The 25,035-nt window shown below is 45.1% G+C and overlaps 1 protein-coding gene across 1 annotated transcript in view; it reads left to right on the plus strand.

Moving 5' to 3' along the window:
- The window catches only part of Galnt17 (polypeptide N-acetylgalactosaminyltransferase 17), a 422,194-nt gene that overhangs the window by 221,436 nt on the left and 175,723 nt on the right, over positions 1–25,035 (plus strand). Inside the window, exons 4-5 of the mRNA XM_028766121.1 lie at positions 561–735; positions 4,371–4,568. Of these exons, the coding sequence (XP_028621954.1) occupies positions 561–735; positions 4,371–4,568 (373 nt within the window). The remainder of the gene's footprint in view (positions 1–560; positions 736–4,370; positions 4,569–25,035) is intronic.

Consider the following 25,035-nt stretch of genomic DNA (forward strand, 5'->3'; position numbering starts at 1 on the left):
CACCTTCTCTTTTTTACTTGGTCCAGAACCCCAGCCCATACACAGTGCCATTGACATTCACTATGGGCCTCCCTACCTCATTCAACCTAATCCTGAGATGCACCTCCTAGATGATTCTAGATCCTGTTAAACTGACAGTGTTACCATCCACGTACGTCATAGCACAGCTGTCTTCGATTAGTGTATAGAGATGTATTCTAACTTCCTAACTTCCAGAGAGTTAAAATTCCTCACATGCCAACTTTTTTTTTTTGCAATCAAAGATCTTCCTGGTGTTTTGGAATGTTTATTTTTTAATACTTTTAAGCTATGCATATTTGTATATCTTTATGTGAATATGTACACATGTATGCAGATGTCCACGGAGGCCAATAGAGTGTATCAGGTCACTAGGGCTGGAGTTACAGCCGTCTCTGTGCATGCTGGGAACTGAGCTCTGGTACTCTCCATGAGGTATAAGTACTCCTAGCTACTGGACATCTATTCAACCCAGTCACAGCATTTGGGGTACAGATCTGAGTTGACTTATTCATGTGTTTCTTGCATTTTGTCGTTTATAGAGGAGCTGAAGGCCCCCTTGGAAGAGTATGTCCACAAACGCTACCCTGGGCTGGTGAAGGTGGTACGCAATCAAAAGAGAGAGGGCCTGATCCGAGCACGCATCGAGGGCTGGAAGGCGGCCACTGGCCAGGTCACTGGCTTTTTTGATGCTCATGTGGAATTCACTGCTGGCTGGTAGGTCATGAGCTAAAGCTTAGTGCTTAGTAGGGATGAATCTGGGAGGTGGGCCATTTTACCTGTTTTTCTCCCCCTGGGGCCACTGGAAGAATGGAGAAGGGAGGCTTGGTGAGAAGGCCACTGGGATAAAGTGGGAAAGCAAGAAAGTGAATCACTGGCTGGCTTTCTACACACTGTTACTGTTATCATCAATGGATCAGTCACTTTTCTCCTTGCTGTGTCATAAAGTACCTGACAAAAGCAACTTATGAAACAAAACAACAATAACTGAAAGACCCCTCTAAGGGGGGGACTCATGAAGGACGTGGCCCCCAAAGACACTCCAGACACCTCTTGCTGTAATAACATGAGTCAGGTTTAATAAACGAAGCTTCAGACCGAAACGTATCTCACGTAGGAGACAGGGGATTCGGCCCTGAGATCTAACAGTTTAGGGTTTTTATAGATAAAGGCTGGGGGGAGGGAAAGAGTTGTGGGTAATCGCACACAATTGGTTGTTATAAATGTCTATAATATGTGTAAGCAGATCTCAGGCAGAGGTTTGACAAATCTCATGAGAATACTCTCTGGTCCCTGTGGCCTTGGGACCCAGTGTAAATGTTTATCTGAGCCAACAGACCATCTGGCTGAATTTAATTCGCAAGTCCTTGGGACCTCTGGTGGGAGTTTCTCCAGAGGAGGCTAAGTCAGACACCATGGGAACAGATTCCCGGAACACTCAATTGACCTTTGTTTCTCTGTTCTGCATCTCTTGTAACAGCCTTGGGTTAGCAAGCTAGCTGACCTATTATTCTTAACTATTTGTATTCTTGTTATATTATTTAACTAACTTAAAAAATACCTTTTCACAACAACAACGAAACAACTTTAGCTCATGGTTTGAGGGTACACAGTCCGTCATGGCAGAGGAAAGCATGGCGGCAGGAGTGTGAGACAGCTAGTTACATTGTATCCACAGTCGGGAAGCAGAGAGAGAAGGATGCTGGTGCTCAGCTCACTGTCTCCTTTTTATTCAGTCCAGGACTCCAGCCCATAGGCTCCTGCCACTTCAATTAACCAGTCTAGAAGCTATCTCACAGACACACCCCCTCAGACATCTAGTTTGATTCTAGATGATGACAATGTGACAATCAAGATGAACTATAACGGTCATTGTGGTGGTTAGTAAATCCAAGGCCAGCCTGGGACACATGAGTCCTTGTCTCAAAAATAAGTCAGTTCTCTAAAACAATAACAACAGGTAGAGCTAGCAGTATAAGGAGGATAGCTAAATCAGCCAAGGGAAGCAAGCCAGTAGGCAGATAGCCCAAAATAATTTGGCTTTGGACCTTCAACATTTGAACTCTCCACAATCAGACGCCAATGGACCATGTATAGAGATTGATGACACCGTGCAGGATTCCGTGAGTTCTGAGTTGAGAACACTGTTTTAAAAACTAAGGTGGAGAGCATGGAAAGATGGCTTAGTGGTTACGAGTGTTTGCTGCTCTTCCGTAAGACTGGATCTAGTTCAGCTCCTGGCACAAACATTAGGTGGCTCACAGCTAACAACTCCCTGAAAGGCCACTCCAGGGTGCACAGACGTACACACAAATCCATAAATAAAAATAAATCTTAAAAAATTATAAGGAGGCAAGGCATTTGAGGATAACATCCAAAATTGACCTCCGGATTTGATGTAAGTGAGCACACATGCATACACTCACACATATATGTTCTCAGACACACATGAACACGTGCACACACAAAAACATTACACTCACACACATATGCTTTTGCATATGTGAACACATACACACACAAAAAAACCACACACATACCATACCATATGTTGTTTAAAAAAAAAAAAAGCAAGCCTCCCTTACTGAGAAAACTAGGAATGGCTTCTCAGAACAGGTGATATTACAGCTAAGCTTCTTGGTGACTCTGCTTTCTGCCGGCTGCCAAGGGCATTCCCTAAAGAGAATCTCTTCAGTGAAGACGTGAGGGGAGAGAGCTGAGGAGACTAATTTCCCTCTGGCTTCCGCCTCCACCATGTGTGTAAAAAGTATCGAAGGCAGTCAACGGCCCAGGGTATATTTTATTGCTCATTTTAAATAGAAAGGTGAGCTGCGCCAACAGGTAATTCAATAGCTGCAAATGAAAAGAGACTGGTGCAGCCTGTAAGTTCTCATTATTCTTCCAAAGAGCACAAAGAAATGGGATTTTCCACTTGACTCTTTTCCAAAGTCTACGCTCTGGTCCAAGCTACAAGATTAATGTCTTAGCTTACGTGAGCCATCTTTAGCTTCTGGAATTCAGAAAGTGATTCCTTCCTGTGATCCGGCCTCACAGATTCACGCTTGACCATCTGCTTTGGGCTAAGCCAGCCAGCTAACACCTTGAAGCCTGGAGCCAGTTCATGCTGGCTGCAGCCTTGAGGGAGGAAGCGCCGCTGGGAGTCGAGATTTGCCCGATTTTGGGTTTAATTAGTTCCAAGGCTTCTGCTGCAGACCAATCGGATGTTTTAAAGCAATCAATTAGATGATCAGTTAAAACAACAAAAATAGTCGCACCCACACAAAGAAACTAATGAAACTGCTTATTACATCCAGAATGACCTATTTGGGGATTGGAAATTTAGTCCCAGCAGAAAGGAAAAGGAAAGAAAGGAAGAAAGGAAGGAAGGAAGAAAGAAAGAAAGAAAGAAAGAAAGAAAGAAAGAAAGAAAGAAAGAAAGAAAGAAAAGCAACAGTGCTATGTGGGAAAACCATATTGAACTGTCAATCATACAGAGATAGAACAGTATGCATGACAAACAGGCCTGGAGAGATGGCTTAGCACCTACTACTCTTCCAGAGGACCTGAATTTGGATCCCAGAATCCATACCAGATGGACCACAAGCACCTGGAGCTCCAGCTCTGGGAAATTTGACACCTTCTTCTGCCCTCCAAGGGCAGGGCACTCACATACACATATCTATACATGGACACCTTTACATGAATAAATCCTTAAAAAGAGAAAGAGAGATGGGGGAGGGGCTTGAAGGTTTGGCACTTTCTAGGGATAAGCCCCCACGCTAGTTCTCTCACCATGCCTCTCCTGTCCATACAGACGTCATTATTGTCATTTTATTACGAGCAAAGGTGTGAGAGGCATGCTGCACATTTGAAAACCCATACAGTGTATCCTGGGTTATGGATTCCAAACATGCACGAAGTCCTAGGTTCTATCCTCAATACCATATAAACCTGACGTTTAGGTAAGAGGCTGATGTGTATGCCTCTAATCCCAGCACTCAGCAGATAGAGGCAGGAAGATTGGTAGTTCTAAGACAACCTGGGCCAGCCTGGAAAACACAACTGGGCTAGGGATGCATTTTGATTGGTAGAAAGCTTGCCTAACATGAAGGAGGCCCTGGGTTCGATCCTCAGCCTCAACCTGGCTGCGGTTGTGAGTACTTATCATCCCAGCACCAGGGGAGTGGATGCAGGAGGATCAGAAGTTCGAATTCCTCCTTTCTTACACATCAACTTTGAGGCCAGGCTGGAATACATGAGATCCTATCTCTTCGTTCTGGGTGATTTTAGGAGTCTGCTGATTGATGCATGCACCAACGGAGAGATTTCATTGTGACTTCTCTGCTTTGCAGGGCTGAGCCCGTTCTGTCCCGCATCCAGGAAAACCGGAAGCGGGTCATCCTCCCCTCCATCGACAACATCAAGCAGGACAACTTTGAAGTGCAGCGCTACGAGAACTCCGCCCACGGGTACAGCTGGGAGCTGTGGTGCATGTACATCAGCCCCCCGAAAGACTGGTGGGATGCTGGAGATCCCTCTCTCCCCATCAGGTCTGTGACAAGTATGCTCTGGTGGGGGCGGGGCTGGTAAAATCAGCTGGATAGTGAGACTCCAAACCTAAGAGCTATGGAGAAGGCCTGGGAAAGCTGGGCAAAGACCGGTGTGGTGGCGTGCAAGCAGCTCCCTGGAGGACGGTGGCGTGTCAGGGTCATAATTCCTTGCTGAGGGAGACGATTGCATTTTATTGCGGCAGCTGCAGTTCGTAGGCACCGCTTTCCTATGGCTGCCATGAAAGTTTAAAATTGGTAATAATACAATTTTTCATCCTTCCTCAGGTGTTACATAGCTTCACGTTCTATGATCTTACCTACCCTTGGTTAACCTGTCTGAAAACACTAAATTATCTCAACCTCTCTGCTCAACATCTGTAATATATCTGCAAAGATTTTTCCTACAGCGTCTTAGTCACAGGTTGGAGATCAGGGTATGGAACGGGGCAGGGAACAGCATCTTTCTACCTAGCGTCAAACTGAATTTTTGTTTCAAGTTTTATTTTAGTTATTGTTGTTGTTGTTATTGGAGGTGCATCTGTGCTATGACACACATGTGATACCTAAGAACAACTTTGTGGACTCAGTTTTCTCCTTTCACCTTTATGTGGGTTCTGGGGATCAAAGTTAGGTTGTCAAGCTTGCATGATAAGGACTGTATTTACTGAACCATCTTGTCAAGTCCCAAACTGATTCTGTGTGTGTGAGTGAGTGTGTGTGTGTGTGTGTGTGTGACACACACATAGGAGAATGTCACATCATTTGCTCAGGCACCTGTATTTGAGACAGTGGCTCTCACTAAATGGAACTTTGCTACATATGCCAGGCTAGCTGGCCAGTGAGCTTTCAGGAGAATACCTTTGTGTCTGCACTTTACCCACTGAGCCATTTCCCCTGCCTCCAACTCTTAAAATAGTATTAATTCTGTGTCCAGTCATTAGAGGTGGGAAGGGCAGCTTCTCTCGGCCTGGCTTTAGTGCACATTTGTCAGTACCAGTCAGAAAGCGAAAGGGAAGCACAGAACAGGAGTAAAGACTTTCTATAGGTGAGCAGGGGTTCTGTCTTCACGTCATGGTATAGGCTCATTGATGAGGTGTTATCTGAGAGCCAAGGTACAACCCCCGTAAATACTCACTCCATCTTTAATAGTAAGCATGTGGGGACTCAGTCACCTTCAAAACTAAACACGTTCAGTTTCACATTTTTTCATCAAATAATCCTTACTCCCTCGTGCCCTTGTGACACAGGGAGAAGCTGGTCCCCAGTTGTGACTGAAAGAATGGGAGGGGGGACAGTGGGGTGAGGGGGTGAATTGGACACAGGGAGGAGCTTTGATAGCCAAGTACCTTTGTATGTGTGAATGTGAGGCAAGAGCTCTGCTGCTGGCCCTTCACTAGGGTATGCAGGCAGTGGTCTCCCTCTCAGCCACGCGCCAGCCCCTCACTGTAAGATTCTAAGCAAGGGCCTCTCCTGAGCCATACCTCCAGCTCCTCAATGGGGGATTCTCAGAAGAGCTCTACTGTAGGTTCATATCCCACCCCCAGCTCTTTGCTGGAGGATTCCAGGCAGGCTTTCTTATACTGGGCCAAGCCTCTGGCCCTTCAGTGGACACTTGCTCTAACTCTGAGCCATACCTTCAGTCCCTCAGTGAAGGATTCTAAGCAAAGCCACCACCACTGAACTACATACACCCATAGCTTTGGTGGAATGGCACACAGACATTGGCCAGTCTGAGTAGGAAGGCTCTGGGTGAAACTATAGCGTGTATCTCACAAGTTACTGTCACATTACCAGATGATTCATATGCTCTTTAGAGACTCAAGAACACAGAGTTGCGATCCTGAGCCATTAATATTACACGGTTCTCTGATGTACAGAATGGAAGCCTGCACCGGTACTCCCCTCAGCGTGCATCTTTACTTATCAGACACTTAATTTGTTAATGGTTGATGGGGAGATTTAATTGTCGGAAAGGAGTTTTATGGGCCTTCTGATGTCATTAAGCTGATATAATGTGCTTTCTTAATCATGAGGACATGGTAATTTCTCCTCCATCCAATGATGCCAAGATGCTAGTGGTTATGTCTATAGCCCATTAAAGGGACAGAGAGTCTGTTGTATTCCAAATAGCATAGACTAGGTGAAGCTTTGGATACCAGATTTCATATAAGAAGCTTTACCCCGGAAGCTAGAGAGATGATGCAGAGGCTAAGAGTGCTTGCTGCTCTGGCAGAGGACCGCAGGCTCAGTTTTCAGAATCTGTATCTGGCGGCATACAACCAAGTATGTATGTTCCAGCTTTAAGAAATCCAGCGCCCTCTTCTGGCCTCAATGGACACTGCACTCATGTGCATAAATCACAGACACACAAACATGCATGTAAAATAAAAACAGCAAAGTTTTGCTTTAGGGAAACATAGTACATTTCTTTCTTCTGTTCTAGTGTTGAGTACTGAAGCTAGGGTTTCATGAGCACTAGACAGGGGCTCCACCACTGAGCCACGTCACAGCCCTCTTATATTTTTACTTTGGATTTGAGGGCAGGGTATTTTTAAGTTATATATGGTGGCCTCAAACTCATTCTTTAAACCAGACAGGCCTTGAACTTGTGGTCTCCCACCTCAGCCTCCATAACAGCTAAGATGACAGACTTGCACCATGACGTCCAGCCTATAGAATTGTTTTCCTTTGACCTAAAGAGCTGTTTGCCAAGGTTTCCTGTTGGTTCTCTGTCCTTGACAATTTATAGCTGAGCTTCAAGTAAGAGTGAGGTGACCTCCTCAAAGAGAACAATGGCCCCAGCTAAGAGCTGGAGTTACAGATGGTTAGAAAATACGTCTTGCCCAAGGAGGCACCTGCTCCCAGCCCCATGTGATTCCACACTGAGATCCAAAACGATTGGCTCCCCAGCCTTTTAAAAACTCTTCTCTTTGTGTCTATGTACATGTTATCTGTGTGAGTTTTATCCCAAATGTGTGCGGGTGCCCATAAAGTTCAGAAAGGGGTATCAGATTACCTAGAGCTGGAGTTACCGTTATATACGGGAACTTTCTTGGACCCACCAGTGTTATAAATAATGATACAGAGACTCCTACTACAGTTTAAAGTTTAGGCTTTTTGCTTGGACAGTCTCCCAGCCAGCTCATCTTACTTAACTTGATGATCTAGCCTTTGACCTGCCACATGGCTAGCTCTGTACCTTTCTCTGCTCAGCTCTGGTCCATGTCTGTTCCATCTGTGTCCACTCTCAAATCTTCTGCTTCTGCTTTCTTCTCATGTATCACTCTGTCTCCAGAAGCTCCACCCTCCTCCTTCCTGCCCTAGCTATTGGCTATCAGCTCTTTATTGCAACCAATCAGCATCGAGACATCACTAGACCGCCTTTAGGCTGATGAGAAAGGACAAATATTTGCAAAATTGAAAACCTGGTGATGGGGCACACACATGACAATAGAAAAATCCTGCCAACTGAGACATACCAACGTGAAGAAAGATTAGCCCAACACAGCCCACCCAGATGTTAGGGATGAAACACAGGTCTTCTGAGAAGCAGCAAGCTCTCTTAACCACAGAGCCAAGTCTTCAGCCATATATACTTTTTTTTTCTTTTAAACTGTGATCTAATAAAGACCAGACCTTGAACTTGCAGTGAAGCTGATGATTAAATTTTTATCTTCTTACCTTCACTTCCAGAGTGCTGGGATTATGTGATACCCGGGATCGAATCCAGGGCTTTGTGTACACTAGGCATGTGTTATACTACTCAAGCTATATCCCCAGTCCCTAGACTTTTTAATAGAAATCACTAGTAGATCTTTTGTGAAATCTGACTTCAAAGTCTATACCATGCTTCCAAAGTGGCCTTGCAGAGGTGAGGGGAAGATGGCTCACTGTATAAAGCACTTGCTGAGTATGTGGACTTCATTATCCAGAATCTCCATAAAGCTGGATGCAGTAGCACACATTTGTAATCTCGGCACTTTAAAGAAAGATTTATGCATTTATTTATTATTTTTATGCTTACATGAACATTCCTGAATAAGTTTATATGCACTCTGTGCATGCAGTAGCCTTTGGTGGCCAGAAGAGGCGTCAGATTCCCCTGGAGCTGGAGTAGTAACTTACCGTTGTGCCTGATGTGGGTGCTGAGAACTGAACCTGAGTTATCAGCAAGATCGAGCGGTAAGCATTCTTAACCTCTGAGCCATGTCTCCAGACCCAGTCCCAGTATCTGTGCAGTTAGATGGAAGGAAGAGATAGGAAATTCTCTGGATGCTTGTTATGGTAGTTTGGATGAAAATGGTCCCCATAAGTTCATAGGAAGTGGCATTGCTTGAAAGGATTAGGACCTGTGGCCTTGATGGTGTAGGTGTGGCCTTGTTGGAAGATGTGTGTTACTGGGGGTGTGCTTTGAGGTTTCAGAAGCTCAAGTCAGTCCCAGTGACTCATTCTCTCTTCCTGCTGCCTAAAAATAAAGATGTAGAACTCTCAGCTCCCTCTCCAGCACCATGCCTGACTGCAAGCAGCCACATTTCCCCGCCATGATGATAATGGACTGAACCTCTAAACCTGTAAGCCAGCCCCAATTAGATGCTTTTCTTTATAAAAGTTGTTGTGGTCATGGTGTCTCTTCACAGCAATAAAACTCTACTGTGATGCTCGTGGACCATGTACTCTGGTGTATACAGCGGCAAACAACAAAGAGACCCCGTCTCAAACAAGACAGAGAGTGAAGGTTGACACCTCAGGTTGTCCTCTGACCTGCTCAACGTGTGCGTGCACACACACACATGCATATGCATGTGCACACAGAAATATGTGCACACACATATATACACAGAAAAAAATAACAAGTGGCATTTAACTATTAGGGAGTGGTACTAGTGTTTTGTCCTGGTAAGAGTTGCTATGGTCATGGTATCTCTTCACAGCAGTGGAATTCCTAACTAAGATACTATGTAAGAAAAGAGCTGGTTTTGCTGATTTGGGCTTGTAAGGAGGAGGAAGGAGGTAGATTGCTTGGCTGGCCAGCCTAGGCAAATTTATTAGCTTCATATTCAATGAGAGAGCCTGTCTCAAAACACAAGGTAGATGGTATCATAAAAGACACCTGAGGTTGACCTATGGCTTCCATAAGCATGAGCACAGACATACAAATGCATCTGCATACCACATGTGCCTGTGCGCGCTCGTGCACACACACACACGCACACGCACACGAATGTGATTCTCTTGAATGAACTAAATCCTATTTGTCTTAACATCATGTAGATGTACATGGAAAACTACCCAGATGAGAGCAGAGGGGGAACATGTATCTAGCCTTGAGGGCTCTAAGCTGGGTGCACCATAAATTTATAAATGCTGGCTCAGTCCAGCGGCTGAGTGGCAGAGCTGTCCGCTTTACATCTGCTGATCTGAGCATCTCTTTCCAGCTGTGAGACCCCCTTCCCAGTCTCTCACCAGGAGAGGCCCAGTAACATATGGTATTACGGTGTCTGAAGGGAGAATTTCACTGCACCTTGCTTTTGGAGCCTTCTCTGAACACCTTGCTAGGCATCTCCTGTGAGTTGACAGCGGGACCTCCCTGTTCTGTGTTAGGTGACCTTGTAATTAGTGACACTGCTCGTTAATAACCAATTCAAGATGATGAGTAACAATTAGCAATCCTTAATCCAACATGTAATTTCATGATAAATTATAAGGTACGGGAGTGTCAGAGCCTGTGAGCATCGTTGAGTTGAAAGGATTGCCCTGGATGTGCAGAGCTGCTGAGATTTCACATTCTGTGCAGAGATATATGGGAAGGGAGAAGGCTACTTTTCTCTCCCGAGGGGAACATGACAAGCTTACACAAGAGGAATGCTTCAAGTGACAAAGCAGCCTTTTTTTTTTTTAAGGCTTTAAAATACATATCTTTTTCTATGTATCAGCATATATATTTTAGGCATTAACTATGCTCAGCTTTAAGGTGGGTACTTCCTCAGGGACAGTCCTGGTTAAATGATAAGATTCTTACCCTGAAAGAGTTTGCAGGCTGAGCTGGGGAGGTGGCTCAGGAGGTTAAAGTGCTTACTGTGCAAGGATGAAGACCCGGATCTCACCCTCAGACTCGATGTTAAAAAGACCTGGTCTGATGGTGTGGGCTCACAATCCAAGAGCCAGCGGAGATGAGACAGGAGGATTCCTTCGGGCTTGCTGGCTGGTGAGCCTAGCCAAATTGGGGGAACGCTAGGTCAGTGAGAGACCCTACCCTGTCTCATGAAAACAAGGTAGAGGGTACCTGGGAAATGAAGTATCAAGTCGACCTCTGGACTTCTGGAGTCCACATGGACGTGCTCACCTGCATCTGTGCATACCTGCCACCCACTTCCCTCCCTCTCTTCCTCCCTCCCTCTCTTCCTCCCTCCCTCTCTTCTTCCCTCCCCCTCTCTTTCACACACACACACACACAGTTTGACTATAGACACATGTGATAGTCCTGTTCGGGTTAGTAAGGATGTGTGGAAGGAATATGGATTTTGTGAGTGGGTTAAAGGGAGATGGAATAAGTACCTCAATTAACATTGGAATTTTCCCTGTGCAGTGTTACAGTTTGGATGTCAGATATCTCTAATGTCTTGTGGTTGAAGGTTTGGTCCCCAGATGCTGGCATCACTTGAGAGTGCTTTGATTAACTTCATAGATAGGTTACCCTGTTGATAAATGGGCTTCTACAAGGCAGAGGTTACATCTTGTACCTGGTCCATAAAATCTCTCTCTCTCTCTCTCTCTCTCTCTCTCTCTCTCTCTCTCTCTCTCCTCATTTGCTTGCTCTCACTCTTTCTCTGGGTTTCTCTTTGTCTCTCCCTTTCTCAGTCTCTCTCCTTCCTTTTTTGTATGTATTTGTACACTAAAGTTCTTTCTTTCACTTAATCTGTTTCTCTCTTCCTCCTCTGCCTCCCCCTTCACTCCTCCTTCTTCCTCTCTGCCTCCTTTTATCTTCCTCCTTCCCCTGCTTCCTGGTCACCATGAAGTAAGCAACTTCCCTCCACCATACCCTCTGACCATAATGTCCTTTCTCACCACAGCCTAAGAGCTACAGGTCCAGCCAACCGTGAACCAAAAGTTCTTACTAAGTCTTTCATCCTTTCTGTTTATTTGTGTGTTTGTTTTCTGGTTCTTCAAGACAGGGTTTCTCTGTGTAGCCCTGGCTGTCCTGGAACTCACTCTGTAGACCAGGCTGGCCTTGAACTCAGAAATCCGCCTGCCTCTGCCCCCTGAGTGCTGGGATTAAAGGTGTGCGCCACCATGCCTTGTGAATGTTTCCTCCTTTGAGATATTTTTGTCTTAGAGTTTTATTGCTGTGATCAGACACCATGACCAAGGTTAAGTCTTATAAAGGACAACATTTAACTGGGGCCAGCTTACAGGTTCAGAGGTTCAGTCCAGTATCATCAAAGCAAAAACATGGCAGCATCCAGGCAGGCATGATGCAGGAGGAGCTGAGAGTTCTATATCTTCATCTGAAGGCTGCTAGCAGAATACTAGTTTCCAGGCAGCTAGGAGGAGGGTCTTAAAGCCCACACCCACTATGACACACTCTAACAAGGCCATACCTCCAAATGGTGCCCCTCTCTGGGCCAGCATATTCAAACCATCACATTTCATTCCCTGGCCCCCATAGGATTATTTAAATACATGAGTCTAGGGGGACCATACCTAAACATAGCATAATACAAAATACATTTAGTCCAGCTTCAAAAATCCTCATAGTCTATAGCAGTCTCAACAAGACTTTTGCTGCTTTCTCCTCCTCTTCCTCCTCTTCCTCCTCCTCCTCTTCTTCCTCTTCTTCCTTCTCTTCTTCTTCACACTTATCGTGCGTGTGAACCTGTGTGCATGAGTGTTATGACAGAGGTGTAGATGTCAGAAGTCCACTTTTATGAGACACTTCTCTCCTACCATGTGGGTCTTTGGAATCAAACTCATGTCCTCTTTTACCACTAAGCCATCTTGCCTGTCCAAAGGAGCTATGTTTTTTAGTGCCAAGGGATTATTTGTGCAAAGGATGTCATCTCCACATGCCAGCCTCTCCAGAAACTGTTTATGACAAGGTAGAACCCCATTTGCAGTCATTGTGAACATACAGCTTTGGAGTGAAATCAATTCAAACACTTGACATTGTCTGGTCCTTTGAATACCTACCCTCCGTAGCTCACTATTTCATTTTGCACTGAATTTTGGGGCTGCAACCACACAGCTTTCTATTGGAAGCAAAATTCCCAGGTAGTACCCTGAGGCTACAGCAACATTTGCAAGAGAATCACTTTTCCATTTGACAAGGGGAGAGAGACCTGTCTCCATCAGCAAACACTGATGGCTCACAGTAGCAGATAGATTAATCTGAACCTCGTAGGGGAAAAAAAAATGGTTCTTTACCTCAGCCAAGAGCTCCCAATGTGTGGGCGGCCTCAGAGTAGACGAGCTTTATTTAAAACTGAGTGATTTTTTAAAATGGGAGATGCTTTACCCTTGAGTTAAAAGTGAGGTTTCTGAGGCATATAGCTTGGACATAAATTGGGAAACCAGGGTACCATTAATTTTATCGAGTTGATTTGGCAGAGGGAGATCAATGGGATTCTGATTCCTCTATTGCAGGAGATTGGGTCCAGCTGTGGGAAATGTAGGCCGCAACCATTTTCATTTTTTATTTGTTTTTGATGTGTGTGTGTGTGTATGTGTGCAGGTTTGCAGAGGTCGGGGGAAGGACATAAGGTATCCCACTCTATCACTGCCTACCTTATTTGCTTAAGACAAGGTCGCCTACTGCATCTGGAGCTAGGCTAGTGGCTGTCAAGTCCCAGGGCTCTTCTTGCCCCCGTCTCTCATGGTACTAAGATCATAGGCCTGTGTGCAGCTGCCAAATCCATCTTCTTTTTATTTTTTTTTTATTTCTTTTATTTTGTTTTGTTTTTTTGGTGGGTTTTTTTTTTTTTTTTTTGACAGGGTTTCCCTGTATAGCCCTGGCTGTCCTGGAACTCACTCTGTAGACCAGGCTGGCCTCGAACTCAGAAATCCGCCTGCCTCTGCCTCCCAAGTGCCGGGATTAAAGGCGTGCACCACCCCCGCCCGGCAAATCCATCTTCTTATGTGGGTGCAGAGGATTCAAACTCAGTTCTTTAGGCCATATAACAAGCACTCTTACCTACTTGGGTATCTCTCCCTCTCCAGCCCCTACAGCTTTTATTTTGTTCATTCTTTTATATAGTACTGGAGACTGGACCCAGGACCTTGTCCCACTAAACTATGTTGGTCTGCAGACCTTTGATTTTATTTTGAGATGGGATCTCTAAGTTTTCCTGACTGATGTCAAACTCACTGTGAAGTCCAGGATGGCTTCAAACCCTCAACACTCCTGCCTTAGCCTTCTAAGTAGCTGGGATGACAAGCCTGCACCCCACACATGAGCCTCAATCCCTTTTCCAGACAATTCTAGAATGTGTTATGTTCCTAACCCTCCCACATGCTTTCCTTCTTCTGTCCTTTTTTTCCCATTCCTCATTTACTCCTCCACTCTCAAAGCCCGAAAGTCATATTTGTGTGACTCTCTGCTTGAGTTCATAGCAGAAAGTAACTTAGGCTAGCTTCCTTCTCATTCCCTCTGATGAAGGGAAGCTGCTTGCTGGCTTGCTCACAGGCTCATGCTTTAGCTAGCTTTCTTACATAGCCTGCCTAGGGAATGGTGCTACCAGTTGTGGGCTGAACACTCTTGCATCAATTAACAATCAAGACAATACCCTTCAGACATGCTCACAGGTCAATCTGTTATTCACAGTTCCTCATCTGAGGCTCTCCTCTCAGATTACTCTAGGTTTCACCAAGTTGACAATTAAAGCTAACATATTTGGTCACAGCAACCTAGAAAGTAGCTAACAACTTAACCATGGTTCTTACTAAACCTTACATTAAAACAAGCAAACAAACAAAACAAACAAACAAAAAAACAAGTGTTGTAGATACAAATCTGACTTTGAAGCCAGACCTTACCTACTTTCCTGTTTGTTGCAATGTAAGAATATATAACCATTTCACTTCTGTTAGGTCAAGAAGAAAGTAAGCAGAGCTGGAAACAGTACACACACCTGTTGTCTTAGTTAGGGTTTTTATTGCTGTGAAGAAACACCATGACCAAGGCAACTCTTATAAAGGACATTTAATTAGTGCTAGCTTACAGGTTCAGAGGTTCAGTCCATTATCATCAAGATGAGAAATGTGGCAGTGTCCAGGCAGACATGGTGCTGGAGGAGCCAAGAGTTCTACATCTTGATCCTAAGGAAACCAGAAGACTATTTTCCACATTGGGCAGATCTTGAGCCTAGGAGCCCTCAAAGCCTGCCTACACAGTGATACACTTCCACTAACAAGGCCACACCTTCTAATAGTGCCACTCCCTGAGCTAAGCATATTCAAACCACTACATTCTTCTCCCTGGCTCCCATAGGCTTGTTCAAACACATGAATCTATGGGAACCATACCTAGCCAGAGCATAATGAAAACTACATTTAGTCCAGCTTCAAAAGTCTCCATATAGTCTATAGCAGTCTCAACAATGTTAAAAGTCCAAAGTTCAAAGTCTCTTCTGAGCTTCATCCAATCACTTAACTGTAATCCCCTATAAAATCAAAATCGGAAAGCAGATCACATACTTCCAACATCACAGGATATATATTACCATTCCAGAACATCATAGTGAGAAAATACTGGACCACAGCAAGACCAAACTCCAGCTGGGCACACTCCAAACTCTGCATCTCCATGTCTGACATCGGAGCAGTCTTCAGATCTACAACTCTTTTCATCTTTGCTGACAGCAACAAACTTCTTTCTTGTGGGCTGACTCCACTCCTTGTTAGCAACTTTCCTCAGCAGGTATCCCATGGCTCTGGCATTTCTAACATCTAGGGGTCTCCAAGGCAACTTCCACCCATGATCTTCTGGGCTTCTCCAAATGGCTTGGGTCACATCCATCTCTGCTCTTTGTAGCTTTCTAGACTCTGGAAAGCCTCTATTCCTCTGCTTCTGCTGTTCTTGGTGATCATCCCGTGGTACTAGCATCTCTAATATACAGGAATCTTCCACTGCAACTACATTTCACCAATAGCCTCTCATAGGCTCCCTTCATGGTACCAGGCCTAAACTTCTTTGCATGACCCCTTCAGTCCTGGGCCATCAACTGCTACTGAAGCTATACCTTACCAAAGGCCTTCCCTTGGCCTCTCACAGTGCCAAGACTCAGATGCTCTCCATAATTCCTTCCTTCACGCCTTCAAAACCAGTACTATCTGGGTGATTCTTACACATTACCAAGTCTAGCTGCAGCATGTGGTATAACCTTGACCATCTCTAGAACACAGCTTCTTTCTAGAACAAGTGTTCTAGAAAACACTTCCCAGAAGATTGTACCTCAATGATGCTGGTCTCTTCTTAATCACCACTGATTTCTTAGCTCCAGCTAACCAGCATCAATTGTCCCAGTAGTCCCTTCTGTTCTTGATTCTAAAGCCAGAACTACATGGCTGAAGCTGCCACACTCTGCTGCTTGCTGGAGCTGGAACATGGTCCCCTTGTTCTATTACATTATCACCAGCTTTCTGTTTTCAAACTCCTTCACTGCCTTAGCTTGGCTGTAGACTTGACTCTGTAGACTGACTTTGATCTAAGACATCTGCATGACTATGTCTTCTGAATGCCAGGATTAAACATGTGTAACACCAGGCCTGGACCTAAAGTTTTCTCTTCTTGGAATTTGCTCTGTATCAGGCTGGTCTTGAACTCAGAGATTTGCTTGCTTCTGTCTCCTGCTATTAAAGGTATGTACCACCATGCCTGGGCCTAAGCTTTTCATTGTCACAATTGCTCACCTAGATTAAAAGCCTGTGTCTTCCAATCTCAAGATTTGGGTCACAGGTGAGCCCTCCATTTCTGGATTGTAGTTCATTTCAGATGAAAAGTCCAAATGAAAACAATAACCAGATAATAATAACATCTAGCTATAATTATCTCAGTTTGACTGACTGAAAAACATAAAACAATAAACTTCGCTGGGTGGAATCTTCCTCCAAAGCCACCCCTCCATTAATCTGTTTAATATCCTTGAATATAGGATCTGGCTTCATTGTATTTCCTGGTGCCCTTTTATTACTTGGACCACACGTTTTGTGTTTTTTTCTTTCTTTCTAAGCTTGCTATGCTTGATCAAAATGCTTTTCTTAAGAGTAAACCAGAAGACAAGCCTATACTGGGCCTTTTTTTTTTAATTTCCTTTGTTGATGCAATTAATATGAATCTCTTTATTTTAGCCTCAGGCAGACTCTCAGACAATGGGAAAAAGCAGCAACATTCTTCACCAAAACATCATAGAAATGATCTCCAGAGTTCAAATCACCCTCAGCATCTATGTCTTCCATATTCCTAATACGTCCTTCCATATTCCATGGCCCATTAAGTCCCAATTAAAGCATTCCACTGCTTTACAAATCCAAAGTCCCCAAATCCATGTTCCTCCAAACAAAGACATGATTGGGTCTATTACAGCAATACTTCACTGGTACCAACTTCTCTTTTACTTAGGGTTTCCATTGCTGTGAAGAGACACCATGATCAATAGAACTCATAAAGAACAACATTTAACTAGGGGCTAGCTTACAGGTTCAGAGATTCAGTCCATTGCCATTAAGGTGGAAAACAAGACAGTGGACAGTGTCCAGGCAGACAAACTGCTAGAGAAGGAGCTGAGAGTTCTACTTCTTGATCCAAAAGCAGCCAGTAAAAGACTATCCTCCAGGCATCTAGGAGAAGAGTTTCAAAGCCCACCCCTGCAGTGACACACTTCCTCCAACAAGTCCACACCTCATAATAGTGCCACTTTCTGGGTCAAGCATATTCAAACCACCACACCTGTTATGCCACCTCCTTGGGAGGCTGAGGCAGAAGACTGCAATTTAGAGAAAAAATGTGGGCTACAGAATGACTTCAAGGACAGGCTATATAACTTGGTGGAAACAGTGAGTGTAGCTTTGTGGTAGAGTATTTTCCTAGAATCCATCAGTAAAGGACTGGGAGTGTGGCTCAGTGGCACAATACATGCCTAGAATCCCCCAGTGAGGGGCTGGGGGTTTGGCTCAGTGCTAGAGCATCTCCCTAGAATCCCCCAGTGAGGAGTTGGAATGTGGCTCAGAAACAGAGTGCCTGCCTAACATGTATAAGGCCTGTGGTTGAATTATTAGTATCGCAAAAGGGGAAAAATAGGGAAGAAGGGAAACAGAGTTTTACTTTAGTACTTAGGAAGCTGGTAAACTCTGATAGTGGATCTTCTAACGTCTATTCAAATAACATACAGTGTTTTCATCCTATTGTTTCCAATGAATTTTTAAGACCCCAGAAGTGTCCAGCCAACTTTCTCAAACTAGGAAAACGTGGGCTGACACCTTGCTACATCGAGTTGGAATTATAGGTTATAGTCTTTCTTTTTTTGTTGTGGTTGTTACCAAAGTGACTCTGAAAATAACTGCTGCTACCAGGCACACTGGCAGTCGGAAGCAATCTACTTCATTCCCTGTGAGAACTCTGGGCTCCTGTAGCAGGAAGTCATTCTTCTGGCACATTCTCAGGCTGGAGAAAGGTTGTGACAAGCTTGTTTAACTGTTAGTGATAGCATAACCACCACACAAACTTGCTTGTGCAGTGGGCCCTTCAAAGGCCCTTGAGAACAGGCAACTTGTGAGGCCAGGTGTAACTCATCCTCATGGGAGGCCCTTCATTGACTTGGTTGGGTGCCCTGGGCAGTATTGTGGAGTCGGACTTCAGTGCAAGAAGGTTCAATGGGCTCAGAGATGCCTAGGAAGTTACCCCTTAAAGGAAGAAGTGGAAAAATGTTCCTTCAATATCTTTTATTAACTGGATTTCCTACTGTGGTAGCTGTGTTGAGTATGGGAGGGCTGGGCTTACAGGTAAGCTGTTTGGGGGTGGAAGCTGCTCTGATGTCTCCCTTGCATGGATGAGTTCTGGGAAAGGTTTTCCTCTGGAAGTCAACTGCATTTCCAGTCTGAAGTCAGCTTGGTTCAAGTTGTGAGTTTGATTTCTCTTTTCTTTTTCTTTCTTTCCTTCTTTATATTCTCTCTCTCTCTCTCTCTCTCTCTCTCTCTCTCTCTCTCTCTGTGTGTGTGTGTGTGTGTGCGCGTGTGTGTGTTTGGTTTGGATAAGAGCCTTGCACTGCTAGGCAAATAATATACAACTAAGCAACAACCCTAGCCCCTCAAAGGTAGATTCCACTTAAGTGCTTTACCACTGAGCCATGCCCTCAGCTCCCTATATTCCCAGCTCTTCACTGGGGATTCTAAGCAAATGCTTTACCACTTAGCCACTCCCCACCCTCACTCCCTATGTCCCCAGCCTCTCACTAGGGGATCCTAGCCAAGTGGCCAACCCTAGAGCCATTCTCCTCTCCCCAAGTTTGTACATAATGCTTTAGACATTCTGAGCCCGACTCAGGGCTCCTTAGACTCTTTGCTTCCTGTCTCTCCCAGCTTCCCTAGAAAGGTTTCACGGGATGTTGGGGACAAATGTGTGTATTACACCCGTGACCAAAGGGAAAACACCTCAGAACTTGTGGCATCCTTCTTCTCTGTGTCATCGTCCCTAGCCAGGCTGATTACCCTCATACTGTAGTGTTCCTGGCAGACATTCACAGTTGACCTCATATGTCACCTAACTCTGACTGGATCAGGAATCCGCTGACTCAGTTCTTTGTAGCAGTTCCTAGCTGCAGATCCTTTGACCCTCAGCCCCGGTCCTCCTGCCATTGCAGCCTCAGCCACAACCCCATTTCCCACTCAGGGAAGAGCCATCAGCTGTTCCTGTGGCTTCCAGCTCCACCTCCGCCTTCCCTCCCACAGACATTGAGCAGAAGGACCAAAGCGCTTGGCCTCCTGCCTCATGGCTTCGTGGAGCATCGTGTTCCCCTTGGTGAGGATGCCCCAGATGGAGACTATGAGGCCATCTGTGAGGCACACTCCATCCACAGCCCCCATGGAGAACAGCACAACAGTTCACTTCTGCTCTGTGCGTGGACATCACTGGGATGTGCCTGCAGTTCTTGGGGTAGAAACATGTCATTGCCCCATCTTGCCATTTGCCTCCTCCTTCCTTGATTCCTGTAGTATAAGAGCCTTAGGAGGGCTGGTGAGATGGCTCAACAGTTAAGAGCACCAACTGCTCTTTAGGAGGTCATGAGTTCAAATCCCAGCAACCACATGGTAGCTCACAGCCATCTGTAATGAGATCTGATGCCCTTATATGGGTGTCTGAAGACAGCTACAGTGTACTTTGGGTTGGTGCAAGTGGGGCCAAAGCAAGAGGAAGAAGAGAAGGGAAAGAAAAATGAGTGACTTGGGAGCTGCTTTTGCTGAAGCCCTGACCCCTCACCAGGGCCCCAAGGGTGACTAAAAGCATCATGAAAACCTGGCATCTCCACTTTCATCCTCTGTCTACCTCCTTTTCTTTGGCTCAGAGTCCTGATTCTGTACGGGTATATCAATACTCAAGGGATGGCTGTCTTCCGTCACCTGCCTCATCCCCCTTCAAGGCGGAAGGCACAGTTAAGTCATTGACCTAACCCTGTAGTTACCCCGGATTCCTCACACAGAATCCTCACACAGAATCCTCACACAGAATCCTCACACAGAATCCTCACAGGCCAGAACACCTCCAGACAAAGACACTTGTCCACCATGGCGATGCTGCCCCTGGAACAGGAGCGATCACCTCCCAAGGACTGACTTATCCTCAACCTACCATAAGGTTTGGAACCGCCTTGAAGGAGCAGAGCTGAGACAGTGATGCTCCTGCCTCGCGTTGACTAGGACTGCTTAATTATGCGTTGCTCCATGTTCTCCCCCAGTTCTTCCTCTTTTTATCTGAAGCTTAGTCAGTACCCCAGGGGATGCTCCTGGGCTCTCTGGACTACTTTATCTGCCACTCTTCCTGATGTAGTGATTCAGTCTCCTTTCTCTGCTTCTCACCCTTACTCTGGTGTCTAATTTGCATGATACTGGGAGGGGCTGGGGATTCAGCTCGGTTAGTGGAGCATTTGCCTAGTGTGCAGGAAGCCTTGAGTTCCAAACCTCACATCATAGAAAGTCGAGCATAGTAGAATATTCCTGTAATCTTAGAGCTTGGGGGCGGGGGGGAGGAAGAGGAGGAAGAGGAGGAAGAGAAGGAGGAAGAGAAGGAGGAGGAGGAGGAGGAGGAGGAGGAGGAGGAGGAGGAGGAGCTCAAGACCATCCTCAGCAACATAGTGACTTTGAGACCAGCCTGGGCTACATGTCACCTCGTGTGAGAAACAAGCAAAAACAATAAATAGTGTATTGTAATAAGAGATGACCCCAAGCCTAACCTCCTGGGGATATGAGAGTCCTAGATTTTATGTCTCAAGACTATGGTTACAGAAGAATGCTAGGTGGAAAAGTCTGGCTTTTATTCTTCTCCCCTGAATCTTAGCTGTGTCATACCTGTCCTTTCTATGTAGACACGGGGGTCCTAGGCTCTGAGTCTTCCATCATCTCTTTTAAAAAGATGCAAAGGAGGAGAGTAGGGAGATGGCTCAGGCAGTAGAATGCTTTCCATGCAAGAATGGGGAACTGAGTTCCATCCTCCAAACCCACACAAAGGCTGAGCAATGCACAGCGTTTGTAACCTAGAGCTGGAGAGAGCAGGGGTTCTAGACCCAGCTAGTGAAGCGAAATCAGTGACCTCTAAGTTCAGAAATGGACGAAGATGCTGAGCAGTGGTATTGCACACCTTTAGTCTCAGTACCCAGGAGACAGAGGCAGGAGGATCTCTGTGAGTCTCAGGACAACCTGGTCTCAGAGTAAGTTCCAGGATAGTCAGGGCTACACAGAGAAACTCAAGAAACTAAAAGAACAAATGAGAAAAGAAAACAAATAAATAGAGGAAGATATCTGATACTGACCTCTGGCCTCTATAGTCTCTTGTGTGTATTTTCTGTCATAATGCATGAGAGTGCACACACACACACACACTCACACTCACAAGGACAGGTAAAAGGCTTGAGAACCACATTAATGAGCTGGCTGCATCTTAGAGCAGAGGCCACCCTGCCCCCACAGAGAAAGTCACAGGATCAACTTCCCTGCTGGTTTGTGGCCTCATTTCCAGACCAAAGAGCAGGAGATCACTGAAAACAACAGCTCCCCCAAGCTCCTCTCTAGTTCCCCTGATCAGAGGTTGGGGGAAGAGGGGGGACAGCCTGGAGACCTCTTTCATCAACCCGCCCTCAGTCTTTGTTCCCATTCTCAGGGACTGCCTCCTTTCTGCCTTGCACTGTCATCTGCATGGTATAAACTCAGTCAGGATCCTGGTTAACCATGGTAGAAGTTATCTCTGATCCCAGTGTTGTGAGCTGAGAAGTGGCGCTTGAAGTGGTTACATGAAGGGAATCAAGTTGTGGTGAAGTATAGCTGTAATCCCATCACTTAGGTGGTGGAGACAGGGGGATCAGGAGTTCAAGGCCACTCTCTGGTTCATAGTGATTTTGAGGCCAGTCTGAACTATAGGATGGTTTGTTCTGAAATAAAGACAATGGTTGATATATCAGGATAGGTGATCTCCACATCTAGCCTTTTGGGGCAGCCAGCCAGAATCCTGGCTTTTGACACAAAGCTGCTTACAAAAGAGCCTTAAGGGTGGAAACTCAGTCAGGGATTGGGTTTTGGAGATTGCCTAAGTACTTCAAAGGCTTTTTGGCGACACCAGCATTTTTGGTCCTCCACGGGTCTTGTGTGTGGTTCCCTGTTTTCCATGAGGCTTGAAGCATTGCTTCCTGGAAGCAGCCTCTGTGCCAGATTCCCAGATTGTCCAGACTGCATCCCAGATTCTTAGAAATCAGTGCATACCCTAAAAGGTACATTTTTTGAGCCCTGTTTCTTTGTGAGTCTGGCTGAGATTCTTTTAGAAGTCATGCTGGGGAGTAGTAGTAGAAGCTTTAAAGGTTTGGCTTTTAAAAATAATTATTTGAGGGGCTGGAGAAATGGCTCATCGGTCAGGAGCACTGACTGCTCTTTCAGAGGTCCTGAGTTCAATTCCCAGCACCCACATGGTAGCTTACAATTATCTGTAATGGGATCAGATGCCGTCGTCTTCTGGTGTGTCTGAAGAGAGTGACAGTGTACTCACATTAAATAAATAAATAAATATAATAATTTGTTTGAGAGACTCCTATATTCACTATAATGAATTTTTGTCATTTTTTTACTCCCATCTCCTTCCCCCATTTCCCTCTCTCTGCCACTGCAATGCAGAAACCTTGTGTTTAAACACATGGGCATGTAGGAGCTAGGTCACATTCAAACCACCACACTAAATATTACTAAAGCTCAATATGGAATGCCACTTTCATGCCCAAGGGCTACCTCACCCCAGGAGGAAAACAACCATGCACCCTAGCAACAAGGAATACAAAGAAAAGAGATCCACATTCCTCACTTCACCTCCCGTGATTATCTTTAGCTCATATTCTGAGAAAAGTGTGGCTGTAGGTCAGTTAGTCACATTCATCTAGCATATGGGAAGACGTGAATCCATGCCCAGCAAAGCATAAGCAGGGCATGCTAGCACACACCGGTAATCCTAGCATTCAGGAGGTGGAGGAAGAGACAACATGTGTGGTAAAGGATGGTAGGCATCCTGTGCTATGTGAAACCTTGTCTCAAAACCACAAAAGGGTGTTACTTTCTCTCTTCCCTCTCCTTCCCCTAACACTGAGCCCTGATGCTCAGGGCGTTTGCTCTCCTGTGTTCACAAGCTGTTCTATAAGCTTCTTAGTCCCCTCTTTAAATTCTTTCATCTCCAAGACCAAGAGCTTGCAAAAGTCACTCAGTGAGACGGCGGGATTGATTATCAAGCTTCCTGTGCAGTAGGATGTCCTTACCCTTGTTCATCAAACCCTGTAGTACTTTCTTAAGTGTTACTATGCTCAGGAAATCAAATTCCGTACAGCCTGTCATCTCCAAGAAGCAGGGATACTTGTTTAAAGAAACTCGAAGTCGCAGAGACTTCAAAACTAAAGATTTGAGGAGGGTGGAGAAGCAGCTGACAGCCATAAAATTAGAACTCCCTAAATTGTCTGTAGAGATTCAGAAAGGGGAGAGGATTTTTTTTTTTCAGATGTCATCTTCCAGGCCAGCTAACAAGAACAAGGGTAGAGACTATGAGCCCAGAGACTTTTAAAACCATGTGATAAAAACTGCCTGTAACGATGTGTTCGTTGTAAAATTTATATGGTGTTCACTGTAAATTTAATATTCATTGTAAAAATTAAAAATACAACAGAGGATTAGATAATCAGTCACCACGCCGTCCAGTGATAACCACTGTCAATATTTTATGAAGGTGGTACAAGTTTTACATATTTTTTTTTACTTTTATTTAAAAAAAAGTATGTGCATGTATCTCAAGAGTCAAGTGTATATTCTGTGAGGCTCCGTCTACTCTCCAGCGATACATCTTTGGCTACTTTAATCTTTCCGTGTGTGTGTGTGTGTGTGTGTGTGTGTGTGTAGATGTTCCGTGTCCACATATGTGTGTGAGTGTATGTGTGTGTGTGTGTGTGTGTGTATGTGTTTTGAGACAGCATCTCTTACTGGTCTGGAGCCTACCAAGTAGATCAGGCTGGCTAGCCAGCCCCAGGGATCCCCCAATCTCTACCTACCCAGTTCTAGAATCACAAGGATACACAGCTACTTTTCGCTTGGTTCTGCTGAACCTCAGTCCTTATTCTTCCAAGTTAAACACTTAACTGACTGAGCTATCTCCCAGGTCCTTTGTTTTTATCTTAGGTTTCTGAAGCAAGAATTTACCATGTAGCCCAAGCTGGCTCTGAACTCACAGCAATCCTCCTGCTTCAGCTACCTGAGTGTAGGGGTTACAGGTATGAACCACTGGGCCTGACTTTGTGTGGTGTTTTTACTCTAACATAGTCTTGTTGTGCAGTGTGTTTTTATAAGAGTTGAAATTTTGCTTCTGTACTTTCTTCTGTGGTAGATAAGGAATTAACTCAGGCTCTTGGGTTGTCTGACACTAATTGGGTTCCCTACAATTCTATTCAATCCTGACAGTAACTATGCAGAGTTAGCGTCACACTCCAAAGGTTTAAAGATTCAGTCTCGAAAGAATGGCTTCATTTCAACACCCCTGGCAAGTGTCGGGTCTCCAGAGATTTACCCGTGCTTCAGGGTCCAACTTGCCTAGGAATTCAGGAGTCTCCACATCCTCTCTTCAGGCTCCATACTTTGCTAGAGTAATGCAGAACTCAAGAAAACACTTCCTGAGCCATCATTGGTTATTATACAATACAAAATGCAAGACATCAATGGAAGAAGTGGTGTTGGCTAAGAGTCTATGCCATCT

Source organism: Grammomys surdaster, unplaced genomic scaffold (assembly GCF_004785775.1).
Source record: "Grammomys surdaster isolate TR1022 unplaced genomic scaffold, NIH_TR_1.0 166, whole genome shotgun sequence".
In the NCBI taxonomy this organism is placed as follows: Eukaryota; Metazoa; Chordata; class Mammalia; order Rodentia; family Muridae; genus Grammomys; species Grammomys surdaster.